The 12284-nt window shown below is 35.4% G+C and overlaps 1 protein-coding gene across 11 annotated transcripts in view; it reads left to right on the top strand.

Moving 5' to 3' along the window:
• The window catches only part of LOC128019832 (syntaxin-binding protein 5-like), a 135937-nt gene that overhangs the window by 50635 nt on the left and 73018 nt on the right, over positions 1 to 12284 (top strand). For all 11 annotated transcript variants that reach the window (XM_052606109.1, XM_052606103.1, XM_052606110.1 and 8 more), the window contains exons 3-4: positions 8205 to 8286; positions 11836 to 11936. In XM_052606109.1, the coding sequence (XP_052462069.1) occupies positions 8205 to 8286; positions 11836 to 11936 (183 nt within the window). The remainder of the gene's footprint in view (positions 1 to 8204; positions 8287 to 11835; positions 11937 to 12284) is intronic.

The raw sequence follows: 12284 nt of genomic DNA, 5'->3' as shown, positions 1-12284 counted from the left end.
TGTTACCTGATGACATTTCGTAAGCTGAATGCCTAAACTCTCTGAGATCATCATAACTCCTCATGTTATGAGCTTTAGCTTGGGAGCTGGCATGAAGAACATGCCCAGGGTACCAACATCCTTATCTGTACAATTATTCTTACCCGGTGAATTAAAATGAAAGTCTTATATTAAAAGGGAAACAAATTCAAAGAATCAGGCTGACAGCTTCCCGCACATGCTCATTTCCACTCTGCCTTTGAGCCTGTGAATCTGGATACCAGGGCCAAATGTCCTTGAGTTAAAAACATCACCCTTCACTGAATAATTCACAGCATAGTGAGGAGAAGATTGCTTATTCACGATCAATTAATCAGAGTGGATTTACTGGAGGTCGGCTAGAAGCATCTGTAAGAGTAGTAATGTTTTACCTATGAGGTTGATAGACTCTGAAATTTTGATGTTAGACAGTTTCACACGCACAAAACCTGAATATTTATGGTTGTAGCTCTTTTCAAATGCTTGTTGCTGCAGTAACCTCTGACAGTCTCAGACTTGTGTATTTCACAGAATGCACTGAATGTGATCAATTCTTACAGTTACAGTTAATACACATCTGTTTAAAAGTTTGACATTGGTAAGAGTTAATGTTTTTTTAAAAAAAAAAAAGTTTCTTTACTCCAGTCTTCATGGTCACAAGATCCTTCAGAATTTTTTTAATATGCTAATTTGGTGCTTTAGAAACATTTCTTGTCATTATCGATGATGAAAAGAGTTGCGCTGCTTTACATTTTCATGGAAACCATGGTTAATTTATTTATTTTTTTGCAGGATTTTTTAAAGAATAGAAACAGAACAGAAATAGAAAAGTGACATTCAGCCAAGTATGGTTACCCATACTCGGGGTTCATGCTCTGCATTTAACCCATCCAAAGTGCAAGAGCAGTGAACACACTGTGAACACACACCCAGAGCAGTGGGCAGCCATTTATGCTGCGGCACCCAGGGAGCAGTTGGGGGTTTAATGCCTTGCTCAAGGGCACCTAAGTTGTGGTATTGAAGGTGGAGAGAGAACTGTACATGCACTCCCACAGTTCCTGCCAGCCCGAGACTCGAACTCACAACCCTTTGATTGAGAGTCCAACTCTCTAACCATTAGGCCATGACTTCCCATGACTTCCCGACTTCCCATGACTTCCCAACTTCCCATTCCCATTCCCATTCCTAGAACATAATTTATTTAAGTTTCGGCTTGCTCATTTTAGAATTTCAGTAAATGATGTGTCATTTGGGTACTGTTCTGCTACTGTATCATGGATATTGAGTATGAAAGAATGTAGGCTTGCACAATCAGATACTGGGTCAGTCAGGAAAAAAAAAAAATAATAATAATAATGTCACCAATAATCAGTACAAAGTAATAAACACTTAAATTGATTTATCTTCGAGTGCGGTTATCAGCTTGGACAAACAGACACTGCTGAGTGAGCCATAATCCAGTGGGTCCATTTTATTTGTGTGATCCTGAGGAAATCAATGGAGATTGTTTTTCATATTTTCCTTTTTGCCATTTTATATACAGGAACAATGAGACAAAAATGATATGGAAAGAGATGTATGCATGAATGCAATAATGTAAATGATTAACATATTCATGTGCCATGCTGTTTACTAAGGTCAGTTGTATTATACTACAGTATTCCCATTGTAACACAAAAATATGATGATTAATAAAAGACAGAAGAGACACATGCATGTGCACATACATGCACAGTCATATGAGAGAAGTCAGCAAGATCAAATTTGCATAATATCACCATCATGGTGGGTTAATTTACAACAATCATCTTTCCCCCATGTTGAATATATTAGTGTGGCGCTAAAATATCACGTCAACACCTACACACACACAAACCCTATGGCTTTTTTCTCTTTTGCACGTCTAATTGATCCCAAAATGTAACTGGGCTCATATCTGTTTACATAACAGAAAAAAAAAAAAAAACTCGAGTAAAAGAAGCTGAATATACTTTCTATTTTTAAAGCTCAAGCTTGTTCACATATATAAAAATTATTTTTGACATCCTAATCCTGACCCTTTCACAGCTAGTCAAATAATCCAGAGGAAAGTTAAGTGACTCTTTCATTGCACATGAGTTCTCAATTAATATTAATTTAAATAACAATCACTTTTTTCTCATATATTTCTGCTAGCATTCTCTAGAAGAGATACAAGTCACAGATGTTCACATGAAAGGAAATTTTGGGGTGTTCAATGAGTGTGAATAGCATAGCTTAGATCGGTTAGTTTTAGTCTTTAATCCTTCATATTGAGGTATCTGATTTTGATTGCAGACTTTATTATGGCAAATATGAACATGGGTTCTTGAGATGTCTTCTGAAACTCTGATGCATGCGAGATTTCTGGACCCTTTTTCTAAAAAGAAACATCTAAGAGGCAGGATGCTTAAGCAAATGCCTTAAAATTCTTTCTGTTTTATCAAATTAGATTTTTTTTCCATCTTGTATGGTATGCTTCACATTTCCTAAAGAAAATTATGAAGTGAATAACATGATTATGAATTCTCAGATTTAGCAGTGTTTTTGTTTGTGTTTTGATTGATTGTTTAAGCACTGACTGACAGCATCCTTCACACCAAACACCAGTGAAATGTCACCAGACGCAATCAGACTGTCATAAAATCTCTCTCTGACAGACTCACAGACATTCACACATTGACTGGGGGATTCCCACTGAAAACAGCTTGGACCATAATTTAGCATGGCTACAATAACGCCAGTGTTTTTAATGAGCAACATTGGACAGAAATGTTTGCAGAAGAGAAGGGATAACAATGAAATGCACTTTGCTTCTTTCTAGCTATAGATTTTCCCCTGGAAGTTTTCATGAGAGAATGGTTTAGACAAATTCTCTCCCTCTCTGCAAAGCCATCTTGCATGCAATTATTCCGTCAATAATTCTACCCCTTTTGACTGATCCATTTCTCAAGCTGTGAATGCTCAGTAAATTGTCATATTGTTCATAAACATAATTTTCTCTTTATATCAGCGGAGGAAGTCTGTAGCTCTGCAGGAAATCTAACAATGAGTTTTTATCACTGTGAATGGATCCTCAGCGCAGTTGTGTGATACAGTAAAAACAGTAATATTGTTATATATATATATATATATATATATATATATATATATATATATATATATATATATATATAGTTTTATATATATATAGTTTTATATATAGTATTTTTAGAGATATTAAAATGTTATTTATTTCTGTGATTGCAAAGCTGAATTTTCTGCAGTTGTATATATATATATATATATATATATATATATATATATATATATATATATATATATATATATATATATATATATATATATATATATACACACATGGTAATAGTTTGTAAAATATCATGGGCAGAATGGGATACATCATTACAGTCAAATAACAGATATATTAAGTATTTTAGTAGACATGATTTTCATAAATCTGACATGCTTTCATATTAGGGGTGTCCCCGACTAAGGATTTTCATAGTCGAATTGGAATTTTCGAATCTTGCTGATATTCGAATCATATGTTTGGGGGCGGGGCAAAATACATTAAGTCAGGTCAGACATTCGACAGCCTTAATTACTTATGTTAACACAAAGGGAAAATGTGTAACAAATGCCTCACAGATACGAATGGGGTAATATAATGTTTTTATGTTTTGATTAAAAGATAGTTAACACTAAATGTCAGCAAAACCCTAACAATTCACAATTTTTACAATAGTGCTCTATCTGTCTGTGTCAGTTTGAGTCTTGGTGAAGTTTTAAATCCCTGCCGCCAAGATGCTCCTCTGTCGGTCAAGGATTATGGAAAGTGAAACATAGGGGTGGTTGGATTTATTCACGCACTTTAAAATATTAATTTGAAGCTTCTTATTTTCTGATTCTTATTCACATCTTTATCATAATAGGCTGCATATTAACTTATTGGGAGAAAACCGCAAGTTCTATGTGAAATCAGACATTTGAGCTCCCCCATATAGTCAGAATGGCATAATCAATAACACCCGCAAATATTCGACTGTGAGATTGGTAGTCGAATCAGGCTCCTCGATTTGAAGCATCGAATCGTCGATTATTCGGGGTCACCCCTACTTCACATATATTACATATCCATACCTTCAGATGATGTGTAATCTTGGAGCATTACTAGGGTTTTGATTGAATAGTTCACCCACTTTCATCATTGACTTACCATAATTCCAAACTCATAGGACTTTATTAGCCGTGTTGTGAGTTTTTTTTTTTTTTCTGAAAAGAAAGAGTGAAAATGTTAAATATGTGTGCATACAGTTTGATAGCTAATTTATCAAAGCTACAGTAGGTGTAGTTGAACACAAAGGTAAAAGACATGGATTAAAAACTTATTTAAAAATGGGCTCTTCAATGAAGCAGAGACTGACATTATTTTAACGTGTGCCGGTGAAGCTGAGAACAGTGTAAATAATGTAAGAACATATGACAGAGAAATTAATGTTGATAAATGAAGGGAAAATCTATAGATATAAGAGTATAAATTGCACAAATCCTGCATGAGTCATGAGACTTCACCTTGTTTGTTGCTTTTATGACATGGACATCATTAGATTTGAACTCTTCCGTTCAATCTTTGTCTCCTACCCAATCTGAGTCACCACTTCAATCCTGCTCAAGTCTCTCTCTCTTTCTCTGACTCATCTCTCTCTTTCACCTGCTGTCTCACTGAAACTATAGGTTTCACCTCAGCTCCTACACCTTGGCTTTTAATGGTCTGAGTCACCAGTATTTCTATTCAACTTCTCCCAACTCAATCCATCTTTCCCCTCTTCCTCCATCGATCATATATCTTTCTCTTCAGCCTTGTTTCACAATGGAAACATCAATAGTGACCTATTCACCACCAAACATCTCTCATTGTTCGCATTAACCCTAGTAAACCCCTGGCTGTAGCTTTGAAGGAATAGATCATCCAAAAATGCAAGTTTGGTCAACATTTACCCTCATGAGGTTTCAAACTTGTATGGCTTTCTTCTTTAATACACAAAACAGTTTAGCAGTATGCTTTTTGTGTGTTTTCTAGTAGTTATAAAAATAGAAAGACAGTCATGATGATATTGTAAAAATAATGACTAATGGTTTATTTTTGGGTGAACTATCCCTATAAGCAGAAATAAGCAGCTCAATCATCTACATTAATATGGTCATATGGACTTTAATTGCAGTACTATATTAATTATTATTATTATTATTATTATTTTTTGAGTGCTGTTTGCTTGTCAAACTGGTATTTTAACCCTGTATACCCTGACATAATCAGAACCATTTATTAAAAGAAAAAAATAATAATAATAAAGGCATCATTTGATACATTGGGCATTATTTGATACATCACCCTAGTTTTATTGAAAGTCCAATAAATAAGTAATTTTGAGTAGTTGCTGTTTATATGGCCAAAAAGTCAGATTAAATTCTGATAGCTTGTAATGTAAATCAATGAAATCTTTATAACATTACAGCAGACTTCTTATATAAAATGCTTCCGTATATATAATGAAATATCAAATGGCCCTTTACTTGCTAAAAAGTATCAATACAGATGGCATGTTTTAGATTGTTTTTCAGAAAAGATCATGTTGATGTTTTAGAAGCCTAAGAAATGTGTGCATCGACTATTGGCACGGCTCAGTAAGGTACGGTATGCCATGGCTTGACTCAGGTCGGTTTGCGTTTCCACTGCAGTTTAGTACTGCTTTAGAGTGGGCAGGATTATTCACATGTAGTTATTGTTGCGTCGCCTCTATGGTAAATGGAAAATGGACTGCATTTATATAGCACTTTCAACAGAACACATGGCCATCCAAACTGTGGTGTCTGCCATTCAAGGTGCCATCCAGCTCGTTGGGAGCAGCTGGGGTTAGGTGTCTTGCTCAAGAACACCTCGACACTTGGTCAGGTGGAGCCGGGGATTGAACCACCAACCTTCCGGTTTGTAGACAACCTACATGAACCACTGAGCCAGTGCCGCCCCCCAGCCTCTACTGCCACTACTCATGAAAACGTTTTCATTCCGCGTCGCCACATCAAGCTCATGCTGGATCCGCTTCTCTGCTATCAATGAGAAGAATTTCTGTACTTCCTTAACAGCCAAAACAGCCATTTTTTTTGTTGTTTTGGTGCACTCATTCAAAAAAGTTGCTTTCGATCCATGTCATAAAAAGCTAACAGACAGATACATAATGTTGAGCTTTATAGAATCTTCAGAAACTAGGCAACCTGGTGGTGCACAGGAAATAAATCTGTAAAATTATGTTTACAGAGGCTGTGTAACTGTGTTGTGCCTGTGGTTTATCTGCAAATGTATGTTCATCTTATTAGCGAGCCATTTGTGCAGTCGATATGCAGTGCACATGGTTTAATCTGGACAAGTTTGTGCACTGGTCTGTGTGTTTTCAGTGGTGATTTCCATCCCAGACACTACTAAACATTTTGATTACTGAACATGTGGGTTAAATCTAAGCTCAGTTAAGATCCAATCAAGTATGCAGAACAATTATACCTATGACAGATCCCCCTCAAAACTCACTCACTCACTCACTCACACACTTGCTGTAATGGCAATCCTTTCCTGTGTGTCCATCATCAATAACCACTGTCTTTGTAAAATCACTAGATGTGTTTATTATTGATTGTAAGGGTCTCTTCTTGAACGTTTACAGTTTGAACTTTTGATTGTGTTTGATTGGGTGAGCATCAGCCGGGACAGACAGACAAATAAAAGTGCAGGTTTGCCCGTTTGATTGCTCTGTTGTGGTTAATGGTCTTTGAAATGGTCTATCATTGAAATATATTAGTGCTGCAAAATCACACCTGTCTCTGTGACAGCCCTAAAAAAAAAAAAAAAAAAAAAAAAAAAAAAAAAACAATTCTGAGGCCATGCATTACACCCACCCCCAAAAAATACAAAACCCTGAAGGTGCATCTGTGGCTGTCAATCATTTTGCATGTTCGGATACATTGACATGTCTCTGGACAGAAGTGTTTTGGAGAGAGTTTGCACAGTTTAAAGGAAGTTAGTATTGTAAATATTTTATACACTGCCAGGTTTTTAGCCTCAGAGTGAAAACAAGGATCACAACAGATTTACATATTTGCATGTGGCAGGCATTTATTTTAATATAACTTTGCTTTTTTGTTGTCACCTAGACTACAGCTGTGCATTTATATCTGTAGTTTAGGTGTTTACCTGCAATAAACCTTGCGGGTTAAAATAGACATACATTGTTTTGGGGGCCTGTAAGATTTTTTTTTTTTTTTTTTTTTAAAGAAGTCTCTCTTATGCTCATCAAGTCTGGATTTATTACAAAACTACAGTGAAAACAGTAATTAAAATATTTTTTAAATGTTGATTTTAATTTTAAATGTACATTTTAGTCATTACTATAGGCTTTTAATTATATAAATATATGCTCAAGAAGCATTTCTTATTACTTTCAGTTTTGAGAGCGGTTTATTATTGTGGAAACTTTCATGCATTTTTTTCAGGATTCTTTGATAAATAGAAAGTAAATACAGTACACTATATAGGTGGATATTTATATAAAACACTTTCTGGATGGAACTGGAGGGGTTTGACCTTGTTTCTGTCATGAAAGCATTTTCCTTTGTTATTACAGTATTTTACTGTCTCGTGTAGTGATCGGACACAGCTGTGTGTACACACATTTAGATAAGAGGAGAGAAAAATGGCATCATGCTCTTCCTTTTCCCACTGCATTGTGATCAATTGCTGTGTGTGAGTGTATCTGTGGACAGTTGAGATAAATCATTAAACACATTCCTACAGGAAGATCTGTTTAAAACAGTGTGAGCAGCTGCTTTTGGAGTCAGCACTGTTAATGTCATTTTATGAGTCCATGAACTTGTGGCATAGATTTGCGCTCTCCCTCTCTCTTTCTGTTACACACACCAAACTGAGTTTTTTTTTTTTTTTTCGAGATTTCAAACTTCATCAATAGTCCTTCAGACAGTTTTTACTTGAGTCACTATGCTGTCTGTCTGTTTAATACAGTTTTTAATGCTGTATGGAAAGTGTTGAAAGTACTACCTTGAAGCATTAAAGTTTCATTGTAAGCGACCTCTTTTCCTTAACGCTCTGATGTCATCAGTCTGGGACGGCCAGGAGTGGACTGTCATTGCCAGCATGAGAGTGGGGCGGCAGTCCTCCAACTGCAGTTTCTCATCAATGAGGTACCGGACACCCATACTTGCAGGCACACATATTTTAATGCACTTTTTTTTTTTTTTTTATGTACACAGTATGTGAAGAAAACATGTAGGAGTATATATAGCATATGTAGAAAGCACACAAAGTGCATATGTCTGTGCTCTAATTTGTACTTTAGGATAGACAGTTTGTGTTTGTGTAAATGCACGCTCAGATCTGCAGAGGAATACGTTTAGGTCAAGAGCCGCCCTTCCCTCTCAGCCCTGTGGTGTTAATGCAGTCAGTCATTACTTCCCATCAGACTTGTCAAGTGCTGAATGTTTCTCAGCCTCTCTGTCTCGCTCTTATGTACACTCGCCACATCATCTCATGAATAACGAGAAGTTAACAAAAGAGGGAAAGTGGGAGAGTTGCCATGGTGGCCATTTTGGAATACAGCAATTTAGGTATGCTCTCCACTCTCGCCATCCAATTCTGTATCCTTTCTGTCAGCCCATATAAACACATCTGAACTCAAAAGAAAATGGTATTTGCAAGCAATTTTACTTTTGTGACAGTTAAGGAGATTATTCAAAGAGAAAACAATTAGGGCAGATTTTACATCCATTGGAAATGCATCAGTCGGTGAAAAGTGGAGCCCGTCCTGAATCTGCAGTCAGTTGTGGAGCTGATGAAATCTTTGCCTCAGGAATAAGGCCAGATTTATTTGAGCTTCTTACCTACTGAGGCCTGAGATTACGATGAGGATGTACAGGTTAAAGGTCAAGTTCACCCTACAGCATCCTAAAGTGTTCCTTTTCCTTTATTTATTTATTTATTTTACTTGCTATTTTTTATTTAATTAATATTAACCAACATTGAATTACTGTGTACTGTTAACTAGTGATGAGATTTCCAAAAAGTTGTATTACTGTACCTAAAATAGTTGCCTATACTGATGTATAAATAGTTATTTGGCATTGCTTTGTTTAGATGATGATGGGAAGTTGTTTCAAATGAAGAGAACATTCACATGCATTTTGCATTTTGCAACACATGCATTTTGATTAAAAATGACAAAGACAAATATTTGTTTTTTTCCTCGGAATATCATGCTTTGATGAATTGTGTACAATAAGAAGCAGATGTTATACCAGACACTGAAAATCATCTCATTTAGTGAGATATGAGACTAGAAATTGATTGGACAAATAAAAGGGGTGTAATGATATACCAATTCCACGGTTTGGATCAAAATGACCCGAATGCACAAGTGAAAATGTCTGTGCTGCTCTGAATACGGAACTCCTGTTGTGGACACGTTCTTCATGCAACAACGTGCAAAGAAACGGCAACAAACTCAAAGAGTTTTATTATAATAATGTTCTCATTATAAAGTATATTACAGTCCCACTCATAGTTATTAATATTCTGCATAATGCAAATATTGCAACTTAAAGTTCCACAAAAGGCTGTGAGTGAACTTGACTGTTCTAGCCATGAAGATTTAATAACATGCTGCAACATGGCCTATACATTTACATTACTATACAATTTCATGTAGCCCATATGACAGATTTGTTCTGCACACATTTCTGCACATTTAAATATTGTTACACCCCTAACAAATATTGTGCACACACATTCTTGACATTTTATCCAGAGGTGCATCATTTAGACATTACACTTCAGGTATTCAGTTTTCATTCATACTGATTTTATTACCAACACTGAATTATTGCTTTAAATAACATTCTTCATTACAATGGATGGTACCTCACTAACCAGACGGTTACAATTATATAATATATCCCACACAGTGGATTACAACACTAATTTCATTAGTGTTCTACTGTAACTTCATTTTCACAACCTTCCTTCATCTTAAAGTGAATATGAAATCAAAATAACCCAAATTTCTTTATGCAAGTCCCTGGTCTAATTGTGAATGTGATCCATCATAGTGTGTTTATTCAAAGAAAAATATGTTTGTCTTGTAACTTTATCTTCTGAAACAAATTTACTTTCCTGCTGACATCACTTAGGCCATGTTTTTAGCAAACTGTATTATACGGTGTTATATATTAATATTAATTAATCTTCTATACATTTTAATCATTTACTGTAGTTATGTGCCTAAGTCTTTTTTTTTTTTTTTTTTGCTATTTATATTTGGCTTTCTTTTACTTCAGCTATAGTTTTAGATATTTTAGTACTTCTTCTTAGATTTGTTTTATTTAATCTTATATTTACATTTTATTTAAATTGATTTAATCTTGACGTGCTGCATTTGTATTGTCTAACCAGCTATTTAAGTAAACAATCTAGTCAGACTCTACTTGTATTTTCCTGTCGAAAATCCCATTTCACTTGGAAAATATCATGTTACGGAATTAAAATGGGTCATGATAGGGAATTCACATTGACTTTGACACCGCACAACTAAAATTCCCACTTGACATCTCTTTTTCTCTGTTGATGTCCTTTGGGCTACTGGTGCAATCTGTGTTTACCTAAACACCATCTCCATGGAAACACAGTTGTCAGTCACCTGACTGATGGATCTGGATTCAGTGCACTGAGAGACAGACAAGGGAACAAAGATGGAGACAAAACCACAAGTTGTGAAGAAAATAAACTGTTTATGGACTTCTTGCTGGACCTAGATCTCCTTCATATTCTGCAATGATTTGACGAAACAAGTTCAGATTAATACTAACATGTTTTCATCCACAACATGAAATTACACTCATTTTTTTCCAGGTTTGTGCTGTATTATTTGCTTCCTGAACATTGTGGCCAGCATTTGAAAAGAAAATTAGATACAGGCTTCAAAATTTAATAGGGATTCCAGATAATGGGTCAGAGAGACCTTTGTCATCCTGATGGTGTCAGGCATGGAGGAAAAGAGATTTTTAAGACACTTGCAGCACTGTTTTGCTCTCTCTCCCCTCGTTCTGTCCCCCATTAACAACAAACACCATCCTAAGTCCTGAAATGCATAGAGCACAGTGCTACTTTTGGCAGTTCTCTGTCTTTAGACTGTTTCAGTCTCTATCCAAGGAGGATTTTAATATCATGAAATATGCATGAAATGCATGGGAAAGCAGCAGAGTTATACAAACTGAAACATATTGATGTCACAGAATAAATTAAGGTTTATTATTTCCTAGCAACTATTTAAGTAAACTCATATTTAATTTGTGGCCTGGAAGATGCATTTTGTACACTTCATAATTTCCCCCATTATAGAAAGTGAATTTTAGGAAATTGAAGTGGAAAGGGAAACACATACTGTAGTAAACGTTAAGCATAAGCAATTCAATTCCAGTTGTGTTATAATGTACATAGTAAAATGCATGATTTTAGGTCACAAACAGAAAACTGACATGTTTAATATAGTTTTTGCACTTGAAGAAGCACAGTGGCTTATGCTACGAGTTGTGCTGCTGATAACTGAAAAAAAAGAAAAAAAAAAAAAAGAAAACAGTCTAAGTGTCACAAATTTGTTTAACTGTCTTTGTTAATGAATGTTTATATTGGTGTGAACTTTGCAGTCTCATTGCATGGATTGAGTATTGTTGTGTCCATAGGGGGCGCTGGTCACAGCTTGTGCAGATGACACACTGCATCTCTGGAACTTGCGACAGCGACGTCCGGCTATCCTACACTCTCTCAAATTCAACAGAGAGAGGTGAGTATAGCTTATATACAGTACACAACTGTGCACAGAGCACACATAATGTATCAAGTCAAAAATGAACTTCCCAAGGATTTCATCATTTATATATATATATATATATATATATATATATATATAATTTTACATTGAATGTGAGAATCCATCTTAATATTTCAACTTGAGGAGAAGTTGCTGACTGCCCAACACTGTAAAAAGCAATTAGTTGAATTTACTTGGAAAACCTGTGGAAACTGATTACCTCAAATCTCTCAAGCAAATTAGTTAATCAATTTTGAGTTGATACAACTTATTGCAGCTTTGCAAATCTAACTTGGGTATTTGTAGTGGTAACTAGAAAAC

Source organism: Carassius gibelio, chromosome A9 (genome assembly GCF_023724105.1).
Source record: "Carassius gibelio isolate Cgi1373 ecotype wild population from Czech Republic chromosome A9, carGib1.2-hapl.c, whole genome shotgun sequence".
Classification (NCBI taxonomy): Eukaryota; Metazoa; Chordata; class Actinopteri; order Cypriniformes; family Cyprinidae; genus Carassius; species Carassius gibelio.
This window is presented reverse-complemented; position numbering and strand designations above follow the sequence as displayed.